Consider the following 20613-nt stretch of genomic DNA (forward strand, 5'->3'; position numbering starts at 1 on the left):
GATTACCTAACATTAATAATGTTGTATCAATGCCGAGTAAGTTGCTCAATTAGAATGATTTCATTGTCTATACATGATTTGTTGAATATTGCCACGTGACAATCCAACATACTATTCTGTTACTGTAAATACAGTACGTAACACATATATGCCACTGTATATTTCCACATGTACTTATCATAAATCCTCGTAAGTTGCCTCATGTGATTAATTAAATATATTTGTATGATTGGACTTCACTCAAGGTAGTCTGGTGTAGTTGTATTGCAGAGGTTGTACTGTTTGCTTTTGTTGGGTACATCATTGTGTCGCCTTGGAATTAGAAAACCACTTCAACATGCTTAACTACAATCATACTTTCTACAATAACATTGGTGATTAATTCATTGTGATGACGTGGCAATCAAGGTTATCTGGAAGCAGATTATCATACACTGTTATTAACTCAGTGGAGGTGATTTAAAATTCATAAACATTAAACAGACTCCATTAGTTATAGATCTGAAATCAGGCTCGCTTGACTGCTTCAATGCATCTAATTTCCCTGCAAACAGGAAAAGCCTGTATGTAATCCTCATTCCACGTTATCTAAATATTCTTTAGCAAAACGTTTTGCTTCATCGAGCACTCGCATAAATGGTATATTGAGTATGCATTTTGTATCACGAACTGAATCACTAATGAGCGAATTTGCATGTTTTCAATTACAACATTCTGTATCATATATCATTATGACTGTTCCTTCCGATTGTATGTTACAGACGAATGATTTGTTTGAGCTCCATTGCATGATGCAGGAGAGGATTCGTTTGAGGTGCATGCTACAGACGAAAAATGGTCTGTGTTCGATTGCATGGTACAGAAGAAGAATTGATTGACCTGCATTGCATGGAACAGAAAGAGAATGGTTTGAGTTCAATTGAACGGTACAGAAGGAGAATGTTTTGAGTTCGATTGCATGGTACAGAAGGAGATGGTTTGAGTTCGATTGCATGGTACAGAAGAAGATTTATTTGACCTCAATTGCATTATACAGAAGGAGAATGGTTTGAGTTTGATTGCATGGAACAGAGCGAGAATGGTTTGGGTTCGATTGCATGGAACAGAAGGAGAATTGGTTGTGTTCTATGGCATAGCACAGAAGAATGGTTTGAGTTCGATTGCATGGTACAGAAAGGGAATTGTTTGAGCTACATTGCTTGGTACAGAAAGAGAATATTTTGAGCTGCATTGCATGGAACAGAAGAAGAATGGTTTGAGTCCAATTGCATGGTACAGAAGAAGAATGGTTTGAGCTGCATTGCATGGAACAGAGAGAGAATTGGTTGTGTTCTATGGCATAGCACAGAAGGAGAATGGTTTGAGTTCAATTGCATGGTACAGAAGAAGTATGGTTTGAGCTGCATTGCATGGAACAGAATGAGAATGGTTTGAGCTGCATTGCATGGAACAGAAGAAGGATGGTTTGAGTTTGATTGCATGGTACAAAAGAAGGATTGCTTGAGCTACATTGCTTGGTACAGAAGAAGAATATTTTTAGGTGCATTGCATGGAACAGAAGGAGAATGATCTGAGTTCAATTGCATGGAGTATGGTTTGAGCTGCATTGCATGGAACAGAAGGAGAATGGTTTAAGCTGCATTGCATGGAACAGAAAAAGAATGGTTTGAGTTCAATTGCATGGTACAGAAGAAGAATGGTTTGAGCTGCATTGCATGGAACAGAAGGAGAATTGGCTGTGTTCTATGGCATAGCACAGAAGGAGAATGGTTTGAGTTCAATTGCATGGTACAGAAGGAGAATGGTTAGAGTTCGATTGCATGGTACAGAAGGAGAATGGTTTGAGTTCAATTGCATGGTACACTAAATGAATGGTTTGAGTTCGATTGCATGGTACAGAAGGAGAATGGTTTGAGTTCAGTTGCATGGCACAGAAGAAGAATGGTTTGAGTTCGGTTGCATGGTACAGAAGGAGAATGGTTTGAGTTTGATTGCATGGAACAAAGGAAGAATGGTTTGAATTCGATTGCATGGAACAGAAGGAGAATGGTTTGAGTTCGATTGCATGGTACAGAAGGAGAATGGTTTGAGTTCAATTGCATGGTACACTAAATGAATGGTTTGAGTTCGATTGCATGGTACAGAAGGAGAATGGTTTGAGTTCAGTTGCATGGCACAGAAGAAGAATGGTTTGAGTTCGGTTGCATGGTACAGAAGGAGAATGGTTTGAGTTTGATTGCATGGTACAAAAGGAGAATTGTTTGAGCTACATTGCTTGGTACAGAAGAAGAATATTTTTAGGTGCATTGCATGGAACAGAAGGAGAATGATCTGAGTTCAATTGCATGGTACAGAAGGAGTATGGTTTGAGCTGCATTGCATGGAACAGAAGGAGAATGGTTTAAGCTGCATTGCATGGAACAGAAAAAGAATGGTTTGAGTTCAATTGCATGGTACAGAAGAAGAATGGTTTGAGCTGCATTGCATGGAACAGAAGGAGAATTGGCTGTGTTCTATGGCATAGCACAGAAGGAGAATGGTTTGAGTTCAATTGCATGGTACAGAAGGAGAATGGTTAGAGTTCGATTGCATGGTACAGAAGGAGAATGGTTTGAGTTCAATTGCATGGTACACTAAATGAATGGTTTGAGTTCGATTGCATGGTACAGAAGGAGAATGGTTTGAGTTCAGTTGCATGGCACAGAAGAAGAATGGTTTGAGTTCAATTGCATGGTACACTAAATGAATGGTTTGAGTTCAATTGCATGGTACACTAAATGAATGGTTTGAGTTCGATTGCATGGTACAGAAGGAGAATGGTTTGAGTTCAGTTGCATGGCACAGAAGAAGAATGGTTTGAGTTCGGTTGCATGGTACAGAAGGAGAATGGTTTGAGTTTGATTGCATGGAACAAAGGAAGAATGGTTTGAATTCGATTGCATGGAACAGAAGGAGAATGGTTTGAGTTCGATTGCATGGTACAGAAGGAGAATGGTTTGAGTTCAGTTGCATGGCACAGAAGAAGAATGGTTTGAGTTCAATTGCATGGTACACTAAATGAATGGTTTGAGTTCGATTGCATGGTACAGAAGGAGAATGGTTTGAGTTCAGTTGCATGGCACAGAAGAAGAATGGTTTGAGTTCGGTTGCATGGTACAGAAGGAGAATGGTTTGAGTTTGATTGCATGGTACAAAAGGAGAATTGTTTGAGCTACATTGCTTGGTACAGAAGAAGAATATTTTTAGGTGCATTGCATGGAACAGAAGGAGAATGATCTGAGTTCAATTGCATGGAGTATGGTTTGAGCTGCATTGCATGGAACAGAAGGAGAATGGTTTAAGCTGCATTGCATGGAACAGAAAAAGAATGGTTTGAGTTCAATTGCATGGTACAGAAGAAGAATGGTTTGAGCTGCATTGCATGGAACAGAAGGAGAATTGGCTGTGTTCTATGGCATAGCACAGAAGGAGAATGGTTTGAGTTCAATTGCATGGTACAGAAGGAGAATGGTTAGAGTTCGATTGCATGGTACAGAAGGAGAATGGTTTGAGTTCAATTGCATGGTACACTAAATGAATGGTTTGAGTTCGATTGCATGGTACAGAAGGAGAATGGTTTGAGTTCAGTTGCATGGCACAGAAGAAGAATGGTTTGAGTTCGGTTGCATGGTACAGAAGGAGAATGGTTTGAGTTTGATTGCATGGAACAAAGGAAGAATGGTTTGAATTCGATTGCATGGAACAGAAGGAGAATGGTTTGAGTTCGATTGCATGGTACAGAAGGAGAATGGTTTGAGTTCAATTGCATGGTACACTAAATGAATGGTTTGAGTTCGATTGCATGGTACAGAAGGAGAATGGTTTGAGTTCAGTTGCATGGCACAGAAGAAGAATGGTTTGAGTTCGGTTGCATGGTACAGAAGGAGAATGGTTTGAGTTTGATTGCATGGTACAAAAGGAGAATTGTTTGAGCTACATTGCTTGGTACAGAAGAAGAATATTTTTAGGTGCATTGCATGGAACAGAAGGAGAATGATCTGAGTTCAATTGCATGGTACAGAAGGAGTATGGTTTGAGCTGCATTGCATGGAACAGAAGGAGAATGGTTTAAGCTGCATTGCATGGAACAGAAAAAGAATGGTTTGAGTTCAATTGCATGGTACAGAAGAAGAATGGTTTGAGCTGCATTGCATGGAACAGAAGGAGAATTGGCTGTGTTCTATGGCATAGCACAGAAGGAGAATGGTTTGAGTTCAATTGCATGGTACAGAAGGAGAATGGTTAGAGTTCGATTGCATGGTACAGAAGGAGAATGGTTTGAGTTCAATTGCATGGTACACTAAATGAATGGTTTGAGTTCGATTGCATGGTACAGAAGGAGAATGGTTTGAGTTCAGTTGCATGGCACAGAAGAAGAATGGTTTGAGTTCAATTGCATGGTACACTAAATGAATGGTTTGAGTTCAATTGCATGGTACACTAAATGAATGGTTTGAGTTCGATTGCATGGTACAGAAGGAGAATGGTTTGAGTTCAGTTGCATGGCACAGAAGAAGAATGGTTTGAGTTCGGTTGCATGGTACAGAAGGAGAATGGTTTGAGTTTGATTGCATGGAACAAAGGAAGAATGGTTTGAATTCGATTGCATGGAACAGAAGGAGAATGGTTTGAGTTCGATTGCATGGTACAGAAGGAGAATGGTTTGAGTTCAGTTGCATGGCACAGAAGAAGAATGGTTTGAGTTCAATTGCATGGTACACTAAATGAATGGTTTGAGTTCGATTGCATGGTACAGAAGGAGAATGGTTTGAGTTCAGTTGCATGGCACAGAAGAAGAATGGTTTGAGTTCGGTTGCATGGTACAGAAGGAGAATGGTTTGAGTTTGATTGCATGGTACAAAAGGAGAATTGTTTGAGCTACATTGCTTGGTACAGAAGAAGAATATTTTTAGGTGCATTGCATGGAACAGAAGGAGAATGATCTGAGTTCAATTGCATGGTACAGAAGGAGTATGGTTTGAGCTGCATTGCATGGAACAGAAGGAGAATGGTTTAAGCTGCATTGCATGGAACAGAAAAAGAATGGTTTGAGTTCAATTGCATGGTACAGAAGAAGAATGGTTTGAGCTGCATTGCATGGAACAGGAGAATTGGCTGTGTTCTATGGCATAGCACAGAAGGAGAATGGTTTGAGTTCAATTGCATGGTACAGAAGGAGTATGGTTAGAGTTCGATTGCATGGTACAGAAGGAGAATGGTTTGAGTTCAATTGCATGGTACACTAAATGAATGGTTTGAGTTCGATTGCATGGTACAGAAGGAGAATGGTTTGAGTTCAGTTGCATGGCACAGAAGAAGAATGGTTTGAGTTTGGTTGCATGGTACAGAAGGAGAATGGTTTGAGTTTGATTCCATTGAACATAGGAAGAATGGTTTGAGTTCAATTGCATGGAACAGAAGGAGAATGGTTTGAGTTCGATTGCATGGTACAGAAGGAGAATGGTTTGAGTTCAATTGCATGGTACACTAAATGAATGGTTTGAGTTTGATTGCATGGTACAGAAGGAGAATGGTTTGAGTTCAGTTGCATGGCACAGAAGAAGAATGGTTTGAGTTCAATTGCATGGTACACTAAATGAATGGTTTGAGTTCGATTGCATGGTACAGAAGGAGAATGATTTGAGTTCAGTTGCATGGCACAGAAGAAGAATGGTTTGAGTTCGGTTGCATGGTACAGAAGGAGAATGGTTTGAGTTTGATTGCATGGAACAGAGGAAGAATGGTTTGAGTTCGATTGCATGGAACAGAAGGAGAATGGTTTGTGTTCTATGGCATAGCACAGAAGAATGGTTTGAGTTTGATTGCATGGTACAGTAGGAGAATGGTTTGAGTTCGATTGCATGGTACAGAAGGAGAATGGTTTGAGTTCGATTGCATGGTACAGAAGAAGATTTATTTGACCTCAATTGCATGGTACAGAAGGAGAATGATTTGAGTTCGATTGTATGGAACAGAGGGAGAATAGTTTGAGTTCGATTGCATGGAACAGAAAAAAGAATTGGTTGTGTTCGATTGCATGGTAAAGAAGAAGAATGATTTGAGTTTGATTGCATGATACAGAAGGAGAATTGTTTTACCTCAATTGAATGGCATAGAAGGAGAATGATTTGAATTCGATTGGCTTTTGTAAAAGTAAAAGTATTCAGGCTTTTGGTTCGAGTTGTTGCTTTTGTAACGAACATTCATCTGTGCACATGTGAAAGGTAAGTTACGTCGCTTAAAACATCCTCATTTATAAAAGCAACAATCTAAAGTGTTTTTCAATTTTATTTGTTGTACCGTATTTCATTGATGTATATTAGTATGTGATATTTTCGTGGTAACCTCATATTATTAAATACTTAGAGAAGCTTATTAAATTGATACGTCAACGTAAATGTATAGTATTCATCTTATTAGATGGAATTCAAAATTGATGTTCCGCCGATGGAATATTAGAGGTGAAGCGAATGAGTTCATTCATTATGTCACAGGAAATTAAATGTGTACTTCTCTGTAATCTGGGTTCATTGAATTTCCTCTGAACTTATGGCAAGTACACGCTATGCACACTGGAAAATGAAAAAGTAAGATGTCTTCTATACTACTAAATTTAGTTTATTGAATTTGAAATATCATAAATCATTCAAGTACAATACAATATCATGACAATACCATTATGTATGCAATTCTGACTCCTTTAGTTGACAGCTAATGAGATTGTTTGCATATATACTGTGTCGTTTACCTAACAGTTCACAGCTCGAGTCCTGGTCTTTAATTTAATTGTTAGTATTGCTGATATTACAGGATTGAACATCTATATGGTCTATGAGTAAACACTTTAGTGAAACATTTATATTTCCGTATATATTATCTTCCAGTGTTTTAATTCGTGTTTGTATTTTAAAAGTGAATTTAACATGCTTCCCTGATTGAATCAACTGTTGTCATTCATTATTCGAAATATAATTGATTTTTTTCCATGACATGAATCACATGTAAACGTGTAATTGAATGCTGCAGGGATGGTCATTATAACATGTCATCACGAGAGCTGTTCGGAAATGGGATTACAGAATACATGCTAGGATAACATTGATGATAAAAAGAACTATTTTGTTCCACTCCTTTTCTTTATATTATTATATTTTTTAACATGACGTGTTATATTTATGGAAATAATGTACGGAAACAGAATTTAAATTAAACATCGTAGCCGTAAGGTGCATATTGCACTAGTGCCTGTATATTGTCATAAACTAATAACTCTAATAACCACCATGACGTATTATAATGTTAATAAAAAAATAAAGTCTATTGGCCTCGAACAACACTTGCATACAGCAACGAGAAAATTGCTGCCACGATGCACATAGAGCCAATGAGTGATATTCACTGCATTTTAATCAGCTCACTCACTCGAAATGAGTCAGCCCACAATTACAATACTGCTTGGTATTCCACAAAATTTCACCCACACATCTAAATGATAAGCATCCCACATCATGTCTAAAAATAGTGGAAGACACACACGGTAAGGTCGTTGGCTGGTATTAGAACACATATTCAGATTTTCAGGATGTTCACACTACGGTTTTGTTGTATGTTGTTACCCACAACATACACATAACAACACAGGGAAACGATCTCGATATCTAAAAATTATCCTTCAGTGACATTTAATGAAACAATACTATGTTGTTATGAGATAGGTAATTCTGATTTTTACAAATTATTAAGAGATTCTCGGATTCTATTTATTTTCAATGACATAATGCATTTTTTTAGTTATATTCCCACAAAAAATCTGTTGCATAGATTGTCTCATTGATAAAGCTACTTGTCTTTACAGAAAGAGAGGAGTACGCCAATAATCGATACCAGTATTCAAATGTAAAAAGCGTTGTGTATAATATACGTGAAATGATTATTCTGTAATTTCTTGTTTCGAATATTCCCTACTACATTCAGTACTACTACTCTATCTGTTGAACAGTGTGTAGTTGATATTAGTGCACAAGCAGTCTCATGTACATCACTGACATTCAATATACGAATACAAAGCAGATATTAATGTACTAACGTAATTATGTCCTTTGGTGTAAATTATTATATAAGCTAATTAAACTGCAGCCATCAAAACAATAGCTATATAATAATCTGGTGTTGTATATGTTGCAATATTCCTTGGTGTATTCAACTGTGACTACTAGAAGTAATTCTGAATTGCCCTTGGTATATAATATTTCATGCTGCGTCGCTGATATGCATACACTTGACAGTATAATATTAACACATTTTTTTTCGACTCCGCAACATAAATTTGTCAGGAGATATCTCGCGTGTTATTCACATACATATCAATGAGTTTTATGTTCTTGTGAACAGATCATTAAGTGAGATTTTCCCAGGTATGTGAGATATTTTATAATTTTTGTTTAACGTTTGTTGCTGCACATTTTACAATTGCAAATCACCATCGGTAGGATTTACAAAAAACAGATTTAGCCCTGGGTTAAGTTCAATCACTAAATTTATGATTAGTTTCAATGAATACATATTCGGGAAATATAGTGTAAATATTCCACGTATATTTAATTGTATGAACACCACGGAAACACCGTGCATGGTTTGATTATCATCACTGTACATGTTCTAAAAACCTTCAGTGCGTACATTGTCTTTATCACCAGTGATATCATAATTTACTGCTCGTGTTGTTTTAGTTTTTAAATCAATTTAAGTACCTGAACTTATCGACCATAACAATTTGATAAATAGAATAATACACCACACCGCAACGAATGTTATAGCAGTAGAATAATATGCCATATTGTGAGAAGACATATTAACCGTCAGCATGAAATATGTTTCTGTGGTAACCCTATTCAATACAATGTTGTTTTAATCGCTTTATTCATACTATATTTGTACCCTATAAAGACAGTCCATGCGTAATAATATACCCCACTGTAGAACATTAAATACAAGTCGTTTATGGAAAATATAACTACACAGAAAATTACATAGAAATTGCATGGAAGCATGGTCAATATAATAACTATGGTCAATAATATACTATCTCACTTAAACGGACATCCACAAAAAATAAACTACTTAATTAAAAATACATTTCCCCGATGACTGATGCGTTTCCAACATGTTGCTCAGTATATACTACCGACCATTTATGCGACGAGAAATATATATATTTCAAGAGATAATAAACAGAGCACGTTGCTGGATTTAAAACTACTTTTTTTCAAACTTGTTATATGATACAAATAGTTTCTAGTATCAGTCTCTTGATTGTACTAAAATAACATACATTGTGAAACCAGAGATTTGACATTGTTTCTATGGTAACACGGCTATTTAGTAATCCATATAAACCGATATAGCCTATGGCATATTGATTTCAAATTTATCTTTTTTTAAATTGTAAATGTCATGTTGCCAAGATAACCAGCTACTTTTGATTTTTGGACAAGTGTTTTTTGAAACATCGGCTACTATGCTATATAGACATTGAAACTAAATAATTATTGCATAGTAATCTTGTTGAATTACAAAAGAAAATATGAAAAAAACATTTTGCATTTATATATTTTGACAATTTTCGTTCAAAATTAGTAGACAGCCCTCAAACGTTAAAATGCGAAATAAGTAAGTAAAACAAAATTTAAAAATATTTTATTCGAAAGTTTAAGGCTGATCAAATAATAATAATTCGCCTTGCTATTATCATATGGTAAAATGCTTGGATTGGCATGTCTCTTATCACAAGGTAAAACGCTTGGATTGGCAGGTCTATTGTCACATGGTAAAACGATTCGATTAGCATTTCTCTTGTCACATGCTAAAACACTTGGATTGGCAGGTCTCTTGTCACACGGTAAAACGCATGGATTGGCAGGTCTTTTGTCACATGGTAAAACGATTCGATTAGCATTTCTCTTGTCACATGCTAAAACACTTGGATTGGCAGGTCTCTTGTCACACGGTAAAACGCATGGATTGGCAGGTCTTTTGTCACATGGTAAAACGATTCGATTAGCATTTCTCTTGTCACATGCTAAAACACTTGGATTGGCATGTCTCTTGTCACACGGTAAAACGCATGGATTGGCAGGTCTTTTGTCACATGGTAAAACGATTCGATTAGCATTTCTCTTGTCACATGCTAAAACACTTGGATTGGCAGGTCTCTTGTCACACGGTAAAACGCATGGATTGGCAGGTCTTTTGTCACATGGTAAAACGATTCGATTAGCATTTCTCTTGTCACATGCTAAAACACTTGGATTGGCAGGTCTCTTGTCACATGGTAAAATGCTTGGATTGGCATGTCTCTTATCACAAGGTACAACGCTTGGATTGGCAGGTCTCTTGTCACATAGTAAAACACTTGGATTGGCAGGTCTCTTGTCACATGGTAAAACGCTTGGATTGGCAGGTCTCTTTTCACATGGTAAAACGCATAGATTCACAGGTCTATTGTCACATGGTAAAACGCTTAGATTGGCAGGTCTATTTTCACATGGTAAAACGCTTGGATTGGCAGGTCTCTTGTCACACGGTAAAACGCTTGGATTGGTAGGTTTTTTGTCACATGCTAAAACACTTGGATTTGCAGGTCTTTTGTCACATGGTAAAACGCTTGGATTGGCATGTCTCTTATCACAAGGTACAACGCTTAGATTGGCATGTCTCTTAACGCATGGTTAAACGCTTGGCTTGGCAGGTCTCTTGTCACACGGTAAAACGCTTGGATTGGTAGGTCTTTTGTCACATGCTAAAACACTTGGATTGGCAGGTTTCTTAACACATGGTAAAACGCTTGGATAGGCAGGTCTATTGTCACTTAGTAAAACACTTGGATTGGCAGGTCTCTTGTCACATCGTAAAACGCTTGGATTGGCAGGTCTCTTGTCACATGGTAAAACGCTTGGATAGGCAGGTCTCTTGTCACATAGTAAAACACTTGGATTGGCAGGTCTCTTGTCACATGGTAAAACGCTTGGATAGGCAGGTCTCTTGTCACATGGTAAAACGCTTGGATTGGCAGGTCTCTTATCACATAGTAAAACACTTGGATTGGCAGGTCTCTTGTCACATGGTAAAACGCTTGGATTGGCAGGTCTATTGTCACATGGTAAAACGCTTGGATTGGCAGGTCTCTTGTCACATGGTAAAACGCATGGATTTGTAGGTCTCTTGTCACATGGTAAAACGCTTGGATTGGCAGGTCTCTTGTCGCACGGTGACACGCTTAGATTGGCAGGTCTCTTGTCGCACGGTAAAACGCATGGATTTGTAGGTCTCTTGTCACATGGTAAAACGCTTGGATTGGCAGGTCTCTTGTCGCACGGTGACACGCTTAGATTGGCAGGTCTATTTTCACATGGTAAAACGCTTGGATTGGCAGGTCTCTTGTCACACGGTAAAACGCTTGGATTGATAGGTCTTTTGTCACATGCTAAAACACTTGGATTTGCAGGTCTTTTGTCACATGGTAAAACGCTTGGATTGGCATGTCTCTTATCACAAGGTACAACGCTTAGATTGGCATGTCTTAACGCATGGTTAAACGCTTGGCTTGGCAGGTCTCTTGTCACACGGTAAAACGCTTGGATTGGTAGGTCTTTTGTCACATGCTAAAACACTTGGATTGGCAGGTATCTTGTCACATGGTAAAACGCTTGGATTGATAGGTCTTTTGTCACATGCTAAAACACTTGGCTTGGCAGGTCTCTTGTCACACGGTAAAACGCTTGGATTGATAGGTCTTTTGTCACATGCTAAAACACTTGGATTTGCAGGTCTTTTGTCACATGGTAAAACGCTTGGATTGGCATGTCTCTTATCACAAGGTACAACGCTTAGATTGGCATGTCTTAACGCATGGTTAAACGCTTGGCTTGGCAGGTCTCTTGTCACACGGTAAAACGCTTGGATTGGCAGGCCTATGTCACATAGTAAAACACTTGGATTGGCAGGTCTATTGTCACATCGTAAAACGCTTGGATTTGCAGGTCTCTTGTCACATGGTAAAACGCTTTGATTGGCAGATCTCTTGTCACATGGTAAAACGCTTGGATTGGCAGGTCTCTTGTCACATGGTAAAACACTTGGATTGGCAGGTCTCTTATCACAAGGTAAAACGCTTGGATTGGCAGGTCTATTGTCACATGGTAAAACGCTTGGATTGGCAGGTATCTTGTCACATGGTAAAACGCTTGGATTGGCAGGTCTATTGTCACATGGTAAAACGCTTGGATTGGCAGGTCTCTTGTCAAACGGTGAAACGCTTGGATTGGCAGATCTCTTGTCACACGGTAAAAGTGTCTCTAAAATGTGCTCCGGGTGAATGATTATGCAAACTCTCCCAACTTGTGTTTTATAGTTGACCAGTCTTTAAAACTATGCTGGTATCTTGTTTATCTACAAGTCTTTTTTTGTAACAATGTGTCTAACATGGTGGTAGCCACTCAACCAAGCCTGTTCAAGCATTTACCACTTAAAGAATCTGTATTTGAGAACAAACACTGCATAAAACACCTGGACGCTAGTTTCTAGATAAATGCACCACCGACCTATTCTAAACAATCATTATACTTATGCCCCGCACTGTACTTCTTTCACGTGCTTTTACATATCCTTCTATTTCACTTATGGTGTTACTGGCGTTTAAATAGTTACACAGAATGTTGGGGAATGTTCCAATTATCGCAGTCAATAATCAATCATAGTTCATATCGTGGAATTATTACACGTAGTGACGGCATTTATTGAAACAACTATCTTAATTGCTTGTGTAAGCTTAATAGGGGTTGTTTCCCTTTAAGTGTATTACTTTGTGTATTCAGATGGCCCAACACACAACCTTTTCATTCCAACTTACGCTAATAATCTGTGTAATGTGTCTGTATAAAGTGACGTGCATCAAAAATCACTTCACGTGGATATGCGATGAAATGGTACTTTGTTTCTAATACGCATGTTTTAGTATTTCTGTCACGCCATTAGTAAATTAGGGTTTGTAAAATGCAAATCACTTAACGAGCAGGCTCGATGCAAATCTAACATAACACGGCGACATGGCGATCCAATTATAACATTCACCTTTACGTGCCTCGCATAGAAATGTTGACTAAACAGATACACTACGAGTGCAGTAGTTTAGATAATTTTTCTACTGTGATGTAACTGCCAGTTATCAAGCTCATTTGCGATGCGTGTTGCAACACATCGTTATAAGAGTTTCAGCCATTTCAATATCAGTTTAATCCATTACATGGTTTGTAAAGGTGAATGCTGATCGATAGTTAATAGTAAATAATAAATATACTAGCCGGTAGGCTGATTGGCAATTTACTCCACTAAGAACAACACGTAGAAAACGAACGTGAAGATAACGTCGGTTTATTATTAAAACTTGAGTCCCATGTTTGCAAAGAGCATTCAGTCTCAGAAGTCACTTTACCTGTATTACTAGCGCGCCATTTGATGTTATCAATATTATATTCGCGCAAAGTGGCCCTTTGACCTATATTTTGAAAAGATGACAACCTTTTTTATTTATGCAATAGTCCATTGTGAAATATAAAACTATTTTGCTGTTTTTTTTACCTTGACATGGTTTCTAAATGTTAGTTGCCGTGCGTCCATCCCCAGTATGTTGCGTTTGGTTTTCTATAATAATTATCCAAGGACCGCGTTTATTACAATGCATTGATAAACCTACCTCATGCAATCCTTTGTACGTTCCACGTATTTTTTCATTAAAATGTTTCTGTCGCTGACGTCATCTGGCAACTTCCAAATAAGGACGATCGGAATATTTAAATATTGGTGTGCGATGTCTATTTCTCAGATAGTTTCACAGATCATTATTTTTTATGTCGTATCAGGGGCGGATACAGGATTTTTTTCATCATACAAAAACAAATTGAATATTTTTTTCAACGGGGGGGGGGCCCTCCAGACTCCAAGAACCCATCCCCTAGATCCGCCACTGCGTATGTTTCAACCACTGGTTCATTTATTGACTGATTATGGACTGCGTTCATACATTTGTACAAAATATTCTGCCTCTGGTTTTTAGTTTGAAATATCACACATATCTGAATTAAATTACAAATATCGCGTGTGCGACCGTTTTGCGATTGTGTTTTCTAGATTTTTTGATTGAATGCAGCATTTACAAAGTTCAAAGTCGCGCTGCGACTTTGCTGATACTGTGTCGGCGCCGGTGGTCTCTTCTATGCGCAAATTAGCCAAAGTAAAAAGCTTCATCATTTGAATACTGCTATTACCGCTCAACTACAGTGAAAGAAAGTATAAACGAAATAGGAGCAACTAAAATAATCACAGAGGAGTTAAAATCCGTTTCCGGCTAAAAATTACCTTTACCCCAACTTTGAGGTAAAAATTTCTCGGTAATTAAGAATGATATTAATGAACAAATAGTAACTTTGTGCCCACACTCAAGCTAAGCTTGGCATCATAATACTCTTAAATTTGTAGGACGACATACATTTGGCGCGAAGCTATTCAAAATCAGTTTTTTGGCCGTTGCCATGGCCACGATGGGCCAGGAATTTTTATTAAGATTTTACCATTTAACACGATTGAAGGCCATCAACCTAGCCAAACTATCACAGAAGAATTAATACGTGAAGACACTGAAAATCACACGACGTTTGTCTTGGTGTCAATCATCATTTGAATTTATTATGTGTGTTATGCTACCAAAGTCATATCTCGCCTTTGACCTAATATGAATATTGCGTTACGTCATTCATGAACGTTGATGGGGCTTATATGTACCAACTGTGCCCAGTAATGCATTCAACAGGGAACATTATTGGGGTTTATATGTACCAACAGTGTCAAATAAGGCATTCAACAGGGAGCATTATTGGGGTTTATATGTACCAACAGTGCCAAGTAAGGCATTCCACAGAGAGCATTATTGGGGTTTATATGTACCAACAGTGCCAATTAAGGCATTCAACAGGGAGCATTATTGGGGTTTATATGTATCAACAGTGCCAAGTAAGGCATTCCACAGGGAACATTATTGGGTTTAATATGAACCAACAGTGCCAGGTAAGGCATTCAACAGGGAACATTATTGGGGTTTATATGTACCAACAGTGCCAAGTAAGTCATTCAACAGGGAGTATTATTGGGGTTTATATGTACCAACAGTGCCAAGTAAGGCATTCCACAGGGAGCATTATTGGGGTTTATATGTACCAACAGTGCCAAGTAAGGCATTCGACAGGGAGCATTATTGGGGTTTATATGTACCAACAGTGCCAAGTAAGTCATTCAACAGGGAGCATTATTGGAGTTTATATGAACCAACAGTGCCAAGTAAGTCATTCAACAGGGAGCATTATTGGGGTTTATATGTACCAACAGTGCCAAGTAAGGCATTCCACAGGGAGCATTATTGGGGTTTATATGTACCAACAGTGCTAAGTAAGGCATTCCACAGGGAACATTATTGGGTTTAATATGAACCAACAGTGCCACTTAAGGCATTCAACAGGGAACATTATTGGGTTTAATATGAACCAACAGTGCCAAGTAAGGCATTCAACAGGGAGCATTATTGGGGTTTATATGTATCAACAGTGCCAAATAAGGCATTCAACGGAGAGCAGTATTGGGGTTTTAATGTACCAACAGTGCTAAGTAAGGCATTCCACAGGGAGCATTATTGGTTTAATATGAACCAACAGTGCCAGGTAAGGCATTCAACAGGGAACATTATTGGGGTTTATATGTACCAACAGTGCCAAGTAAGGCATTCAACAGGGAACCTTATTGGGGTTTATATGTACCAACAGTGCCAAGTAAGGCATTCAACATGGAGCATTATTGGGGTTTATATGTATCAACAGTGCCAAATAAGGCATTCAACGGGGAGCATTATTGGGGTTTTAATGCACCAACAGTGCTAAGTAAGGCATTCCACAAGGAACATTATTGGGTTTAATATGTACCAACAGTGCCAAGTAAGGCATTCAACAGGGAACCTTATTGGGGTTTATATGTACCAACAGTGCCAAGTAAGGCATTCGACAGGGAGCATTATTGGGGTTTATATGTATCAACAGTGCCAAATAAGGCATTCAATGGGGAGCATTATTGGGGTTTTAATGTACCAACAGTGCTAAGTAAGGAATTCCACAGGGAACATTATTGGGGTTTATATGTACCAACTGTGCCCAGTAATGCATTCAACAGGGAGCATTATTGGGGGTTTATATGTATCAACAGTGCCAAATAAGGCATTCAACGGGGAGCATTATTGGGGTTTTAATGTACCAACAGTGCTAAGTAAGGCACTCAACAGAGAACATTATTGGGTTTAATATGAACCAACAGTGCCAAGTAATGGCATTCAACAGGGAGCATTATTGGGGTTTATATGTACCAACAGTGCCAAGTAAGGCATTCGACAGGGAGCATTATTGGGGTTTATATGTATCAACAGTGCCAAATAAGGCATTCAACGGGGAGCATTATTGGGGTTTTAATGTACCAACAGTGCTAAGTAAGGAATTCCACAGGGAACATTATTGGGGTTTATATGTACCAACTGTGCCCAGTAATGCATTCAACAGGGAGCATTATTGGGGGTTTATATGTATCAACAGTGCCAAATAAGGCATTCAACGGGGAGCATTATTGGGGTTTTAATGTACCAACAGTGCTAAGTAAGGCACTCAACAGGGAACATTATTGGGTTTATATGTATCAACAGTGTCAAGAAAGTCATTCAACAGGGAGCATTATTGGGGTTTATATGTACCAACAGTGCCAAGTAAGGCATTCAACATGGAGCATTATTGGGGTTTATATGAACCAACAGTGCACAGTGATATCTATACATCATATGCTTCATGCATGTCATAGTGTAAGGTGATTTCTATACATCATATTCTTCCTGCATGTCATAGTGTAAGGTGATTTCTATACATCATATTCTTCCTGCATGTCATAGTGTAAGGTGATTTCTAGACATCATATTCTTCCTGCATGTCATAGTGTAAGGTGATTTCTATATATCATATTCTTCCTGCATGTCATAGTGTAAGGTGATTTCTAGACATCATATTCTTCCTGCATGTCATAGTGTAAGGTGATTTCTAGACATCATATTCTTCCTGCATGTCATAGTGTAAGGTGATTTCTAGACATCATATTCTTCCTGCATGTCATAGTGTAAGGTGATTTCTAGACATCATATTCTTCCTTCATGTCATAGTGTAAAGTGATATCTAGACATCATATTCTTCCTTCATGTCATAGTGTGAGGTGATTTCTAGACATCATATTCTTCCTGCATGTCATAATGCAAAGTGATATCTAGACATTATATTCTTCCTTCATGTCATAGTGTAAGGTGATTTCTAGACATCATATTCTTCCTGCATGTCATAATGTAAAGTGATATCTAGACATCATATTTTTCCTTCATGTCATAGTGTAAAGTGATATCTAGACATCATATTCTTCCTGCATGTCATAGTGTATGGTGATATCTAGACATCATATTCTTCCTGCATGTCATAGTGTATGGTGATATCTAGACATCATATTCTTCCTGCATGTCATAGTGTGAGGTGATTTCTAGACATCATATTCTTCCTGCATGTCATAGTGTAAGGTGATTTCTAGACATCATATACTTCCTGCATGTCATAGTGTGAGGTGATTTCTAGACATCATATTCTTCCTGCATGTCATAGTGTAAGGTGATTTCTAGACATCATATTATTCCTGCATGTCATAGTGTGAGGTGATTTCTAGACATCATATTCTTCCTTCATGTCATAGTGTAAGGTGATTTCTAGACATCATATTCTTCCTGCATGTCATAGTGTGAGGTGATTTCTAGACATCATATTCTTCCTTCATGTCATAGTGTAAGGTGATTTCTAGACATGATATTCTTCTTGCATGTTATAATGTAAGTTGATTTCTAGACATCATATTCGTCCTGTATGTCATAGTGTAAGGTGATTTCTAGACATCATATTCTTCCTGCATGTCATAGTGTAAGGTGATTTCTAGACATCATATTTTTCCTTCATGTCATAGTGTGAGGTGATTTCTAGATATCATATTCGTCTTTCATGTCATAGTGTGAGGTGATTTCTAGACATCATATTCTTCCTGCATGCATAGTGTGAGGTGATTTCTAGACATCATATTCTTCCTTCATGTCATAGTGTAAGGTGATTTCTAGACATTATATTCTTCTTGCATGTTATAATGTAAGTTGATTTCTAGACATCATATTCGTCCCGTATGTCATAGTGTAAAGTGATTTCTAGACATCATATTCTTCCTGCATGTCATAGTGTAAGGTGATTTCTAGACATCATATTTTTCCTTCATGTCATAGTGTAAGGTGATTTCTAGACATCATATTTTTCCTTCATGTCATAGTGTAAGGTGATTTCTAGACATCATATTCTTCCTGCATGTCATAGTGTGAGGTGATTTCTAGACATCATATTTTTCCTTCATGTCATAGTGTAAGGTGATTTCTAGACATCATATTTTTCCTTCATGTCATAGTGTAAGGTGATTTTTAGACATCATATTTTTCCTTCATGTCATAGTGTAAGGTGATTTCTAGACATCATATTTTTCCTGCATGTCATAGTGTGAGGTGATTTCTAGACATCATATTTTTCCTTCATGTCATAGTGTGAGGTGATTTCTAGACATCATATTTTTCCTGCATGTCATAGTGTAAGGTGATTTCTAGACATCATATTTTTCCTTCATGTCATAGTGTGAGGTGATTTCTAGACATCATATTCTTCCTGCATGTCATAGTGTAAGGTGATTTCTAGACATCATATTTTTTCTTCATGTCATAGTGTAAGGTGATTTCTAGACATCATATTTTTCCTGCATGTCATAGTGTGAGGTGATTTCTAGACATCATATTTTTCCTTCATGTCATAGTGTGAGGGGATTTCTAGACATCACATTCTTCCTGCATGTCATAGTGTAAGGTGATTTCTAGACATCATATTCTTTTTAGTAAGGCATTTAGTACATATTACGCAGGTTAACTATGCGCAGGACTAAAAAAATACTAGACATGTTTACACAGTAAAAAGCGGGCTTTAAATGAGTGTAAATGAAGTATGAAGATCACCGGCAAATACACACTATCTCAAGTCCCTGAACTGGCGAATGTTATAAATACCAGATCATGCTAATAATAATAATAATAATAATGAATACATGGAGATAAAATGAAGAATATACGCTTAATACAGAGAGCCGTCTATCCCATGGTGATATAGTCCACGCAAGGTGCGTTTTTAGTACAGTGTGAGCATGCCAATATGAACGTATGTGTCGCACGCATCACACACCTGTAAATTGATTTCAGCATGTCATGGGTTGAACATAATTCAATTTTCTTTTTTCAAAGTTCATTACAATTACTTCTTTTATATTATTTATTATATATTGATGACGAACGCAAGGTGAAGTTCACACTGAATACGATTTCTCCCGAGTTACCATAAAGGCCCACTTCCCATTGATGAGTACCGTGTGCCATCGATCGGGGAACGACCTGAAATATGTGTCAATAGTCGCGTACCAAATTAATACTATGAAAACAACAAAGCAGGTAAGTACACTGGTAAGCCGTGGGGAACACAAACACGGTTTTGCCAAAAATGCCACTGTGTACTAGTATTTTTAGGTACAGAATCGTCTTCACGACAAACGTGTGAGAAAAAAATACTTACGTTTTTGATGAAGATGGAAATTTTTGTCTATGTAGTTTGGAACGCATAAAAAGGCGGACATCGTTAAAAGTAGATTTCTCGTTCTCATGTCGGAGAGTATCGCTGATCAGCGGGGTTGTAACGCTGCCAATACCCGATGCTCTCTGATTGTTGCTTCTATCTGGTACACAGTCGTGCATAACACCGAGGGCAATGTCTTCCATGGCCTAGTTGTTACGGTAGTGCTTTCCCTATACGAGTGGTTTGCTATGTGTACGCTGGAACGTTGTTTGCGTCCACTAGTCCGCTTACTTTATGCTGTACTGATCGATGATTAAACTTGTATATTCCCGGTGTCGAGGAGATCTAGCAAAGATAGCTTTGCAAATGAAATGATATCTCTCGGCTTATTGGTACACGTCACTTGGCGTCCGATTAATTATTTATATTTTCCACAACAGTCAGACCGATAGATAGATGGATTTAAGTGGGTCAGACAGCGAGAGTGTAGGGAGTCGTGAAACAGTATTGCCACAGCAAAGCCAATGAATGTCTCGAGCTTATACGCGAACTCTCATTGTCTCGATCGCTTTCAGCTATTCATTCTTGTCGACACATGAGGGCGTCGCTGACGTCATTGCAACGTCACCGAAATTTATGGTGCATATCAAACGAGAGTGTCGTTGTATGCGATTCTGCTAAGTGGGGGTTACATATATAATCGATCACTATGGGAACGGAAGTGACAATGAATGATTGTTATACCTCTCACTATACCTCGAAATAA

At 38.0% G+C, this 20613-nt stretch overlaps 1 protein-coding gene across 1 annotated transcript in view; it reads right to left on the reverse strand.

The window, feature by feature from the left end:
• The window catches only part of LOC102809292 (uncharacterized), a 35504-nt gene extending 15107 nt beyond the window's left edge, over positions 1–20397 (reverse strand). The window contains exon 1 of the mRNA XM_006825720.2: positions 19848–20397. Within this exon, the coding sequence (XP_006825783.2) occupies positions 19848–20050 (203 nt within the window). The 5' untranslated portion in view covers positions 20051–20397. The remainder of the gene's footprint in view (positions 1–19847) is intronic.
• Positions 20398–20613: the final 216 nt, after the last annotated feature.

Source organism: Saccoglossus kowalevskii, chromosome 7 (genome assembly GCF_978046115.1).
Source record: "Saccoglossus kowalevskii chromosome 7, keSacKowa6.1, whole genome shotgun sequence".
In the NCBI taxonomy this organism is placed as follows: Eukaryota; Metazoa; Hemichordata; class Enteropneusta; family Harrimaniidae; genus Saccoglossus; species Saccoglossus kowalevskii.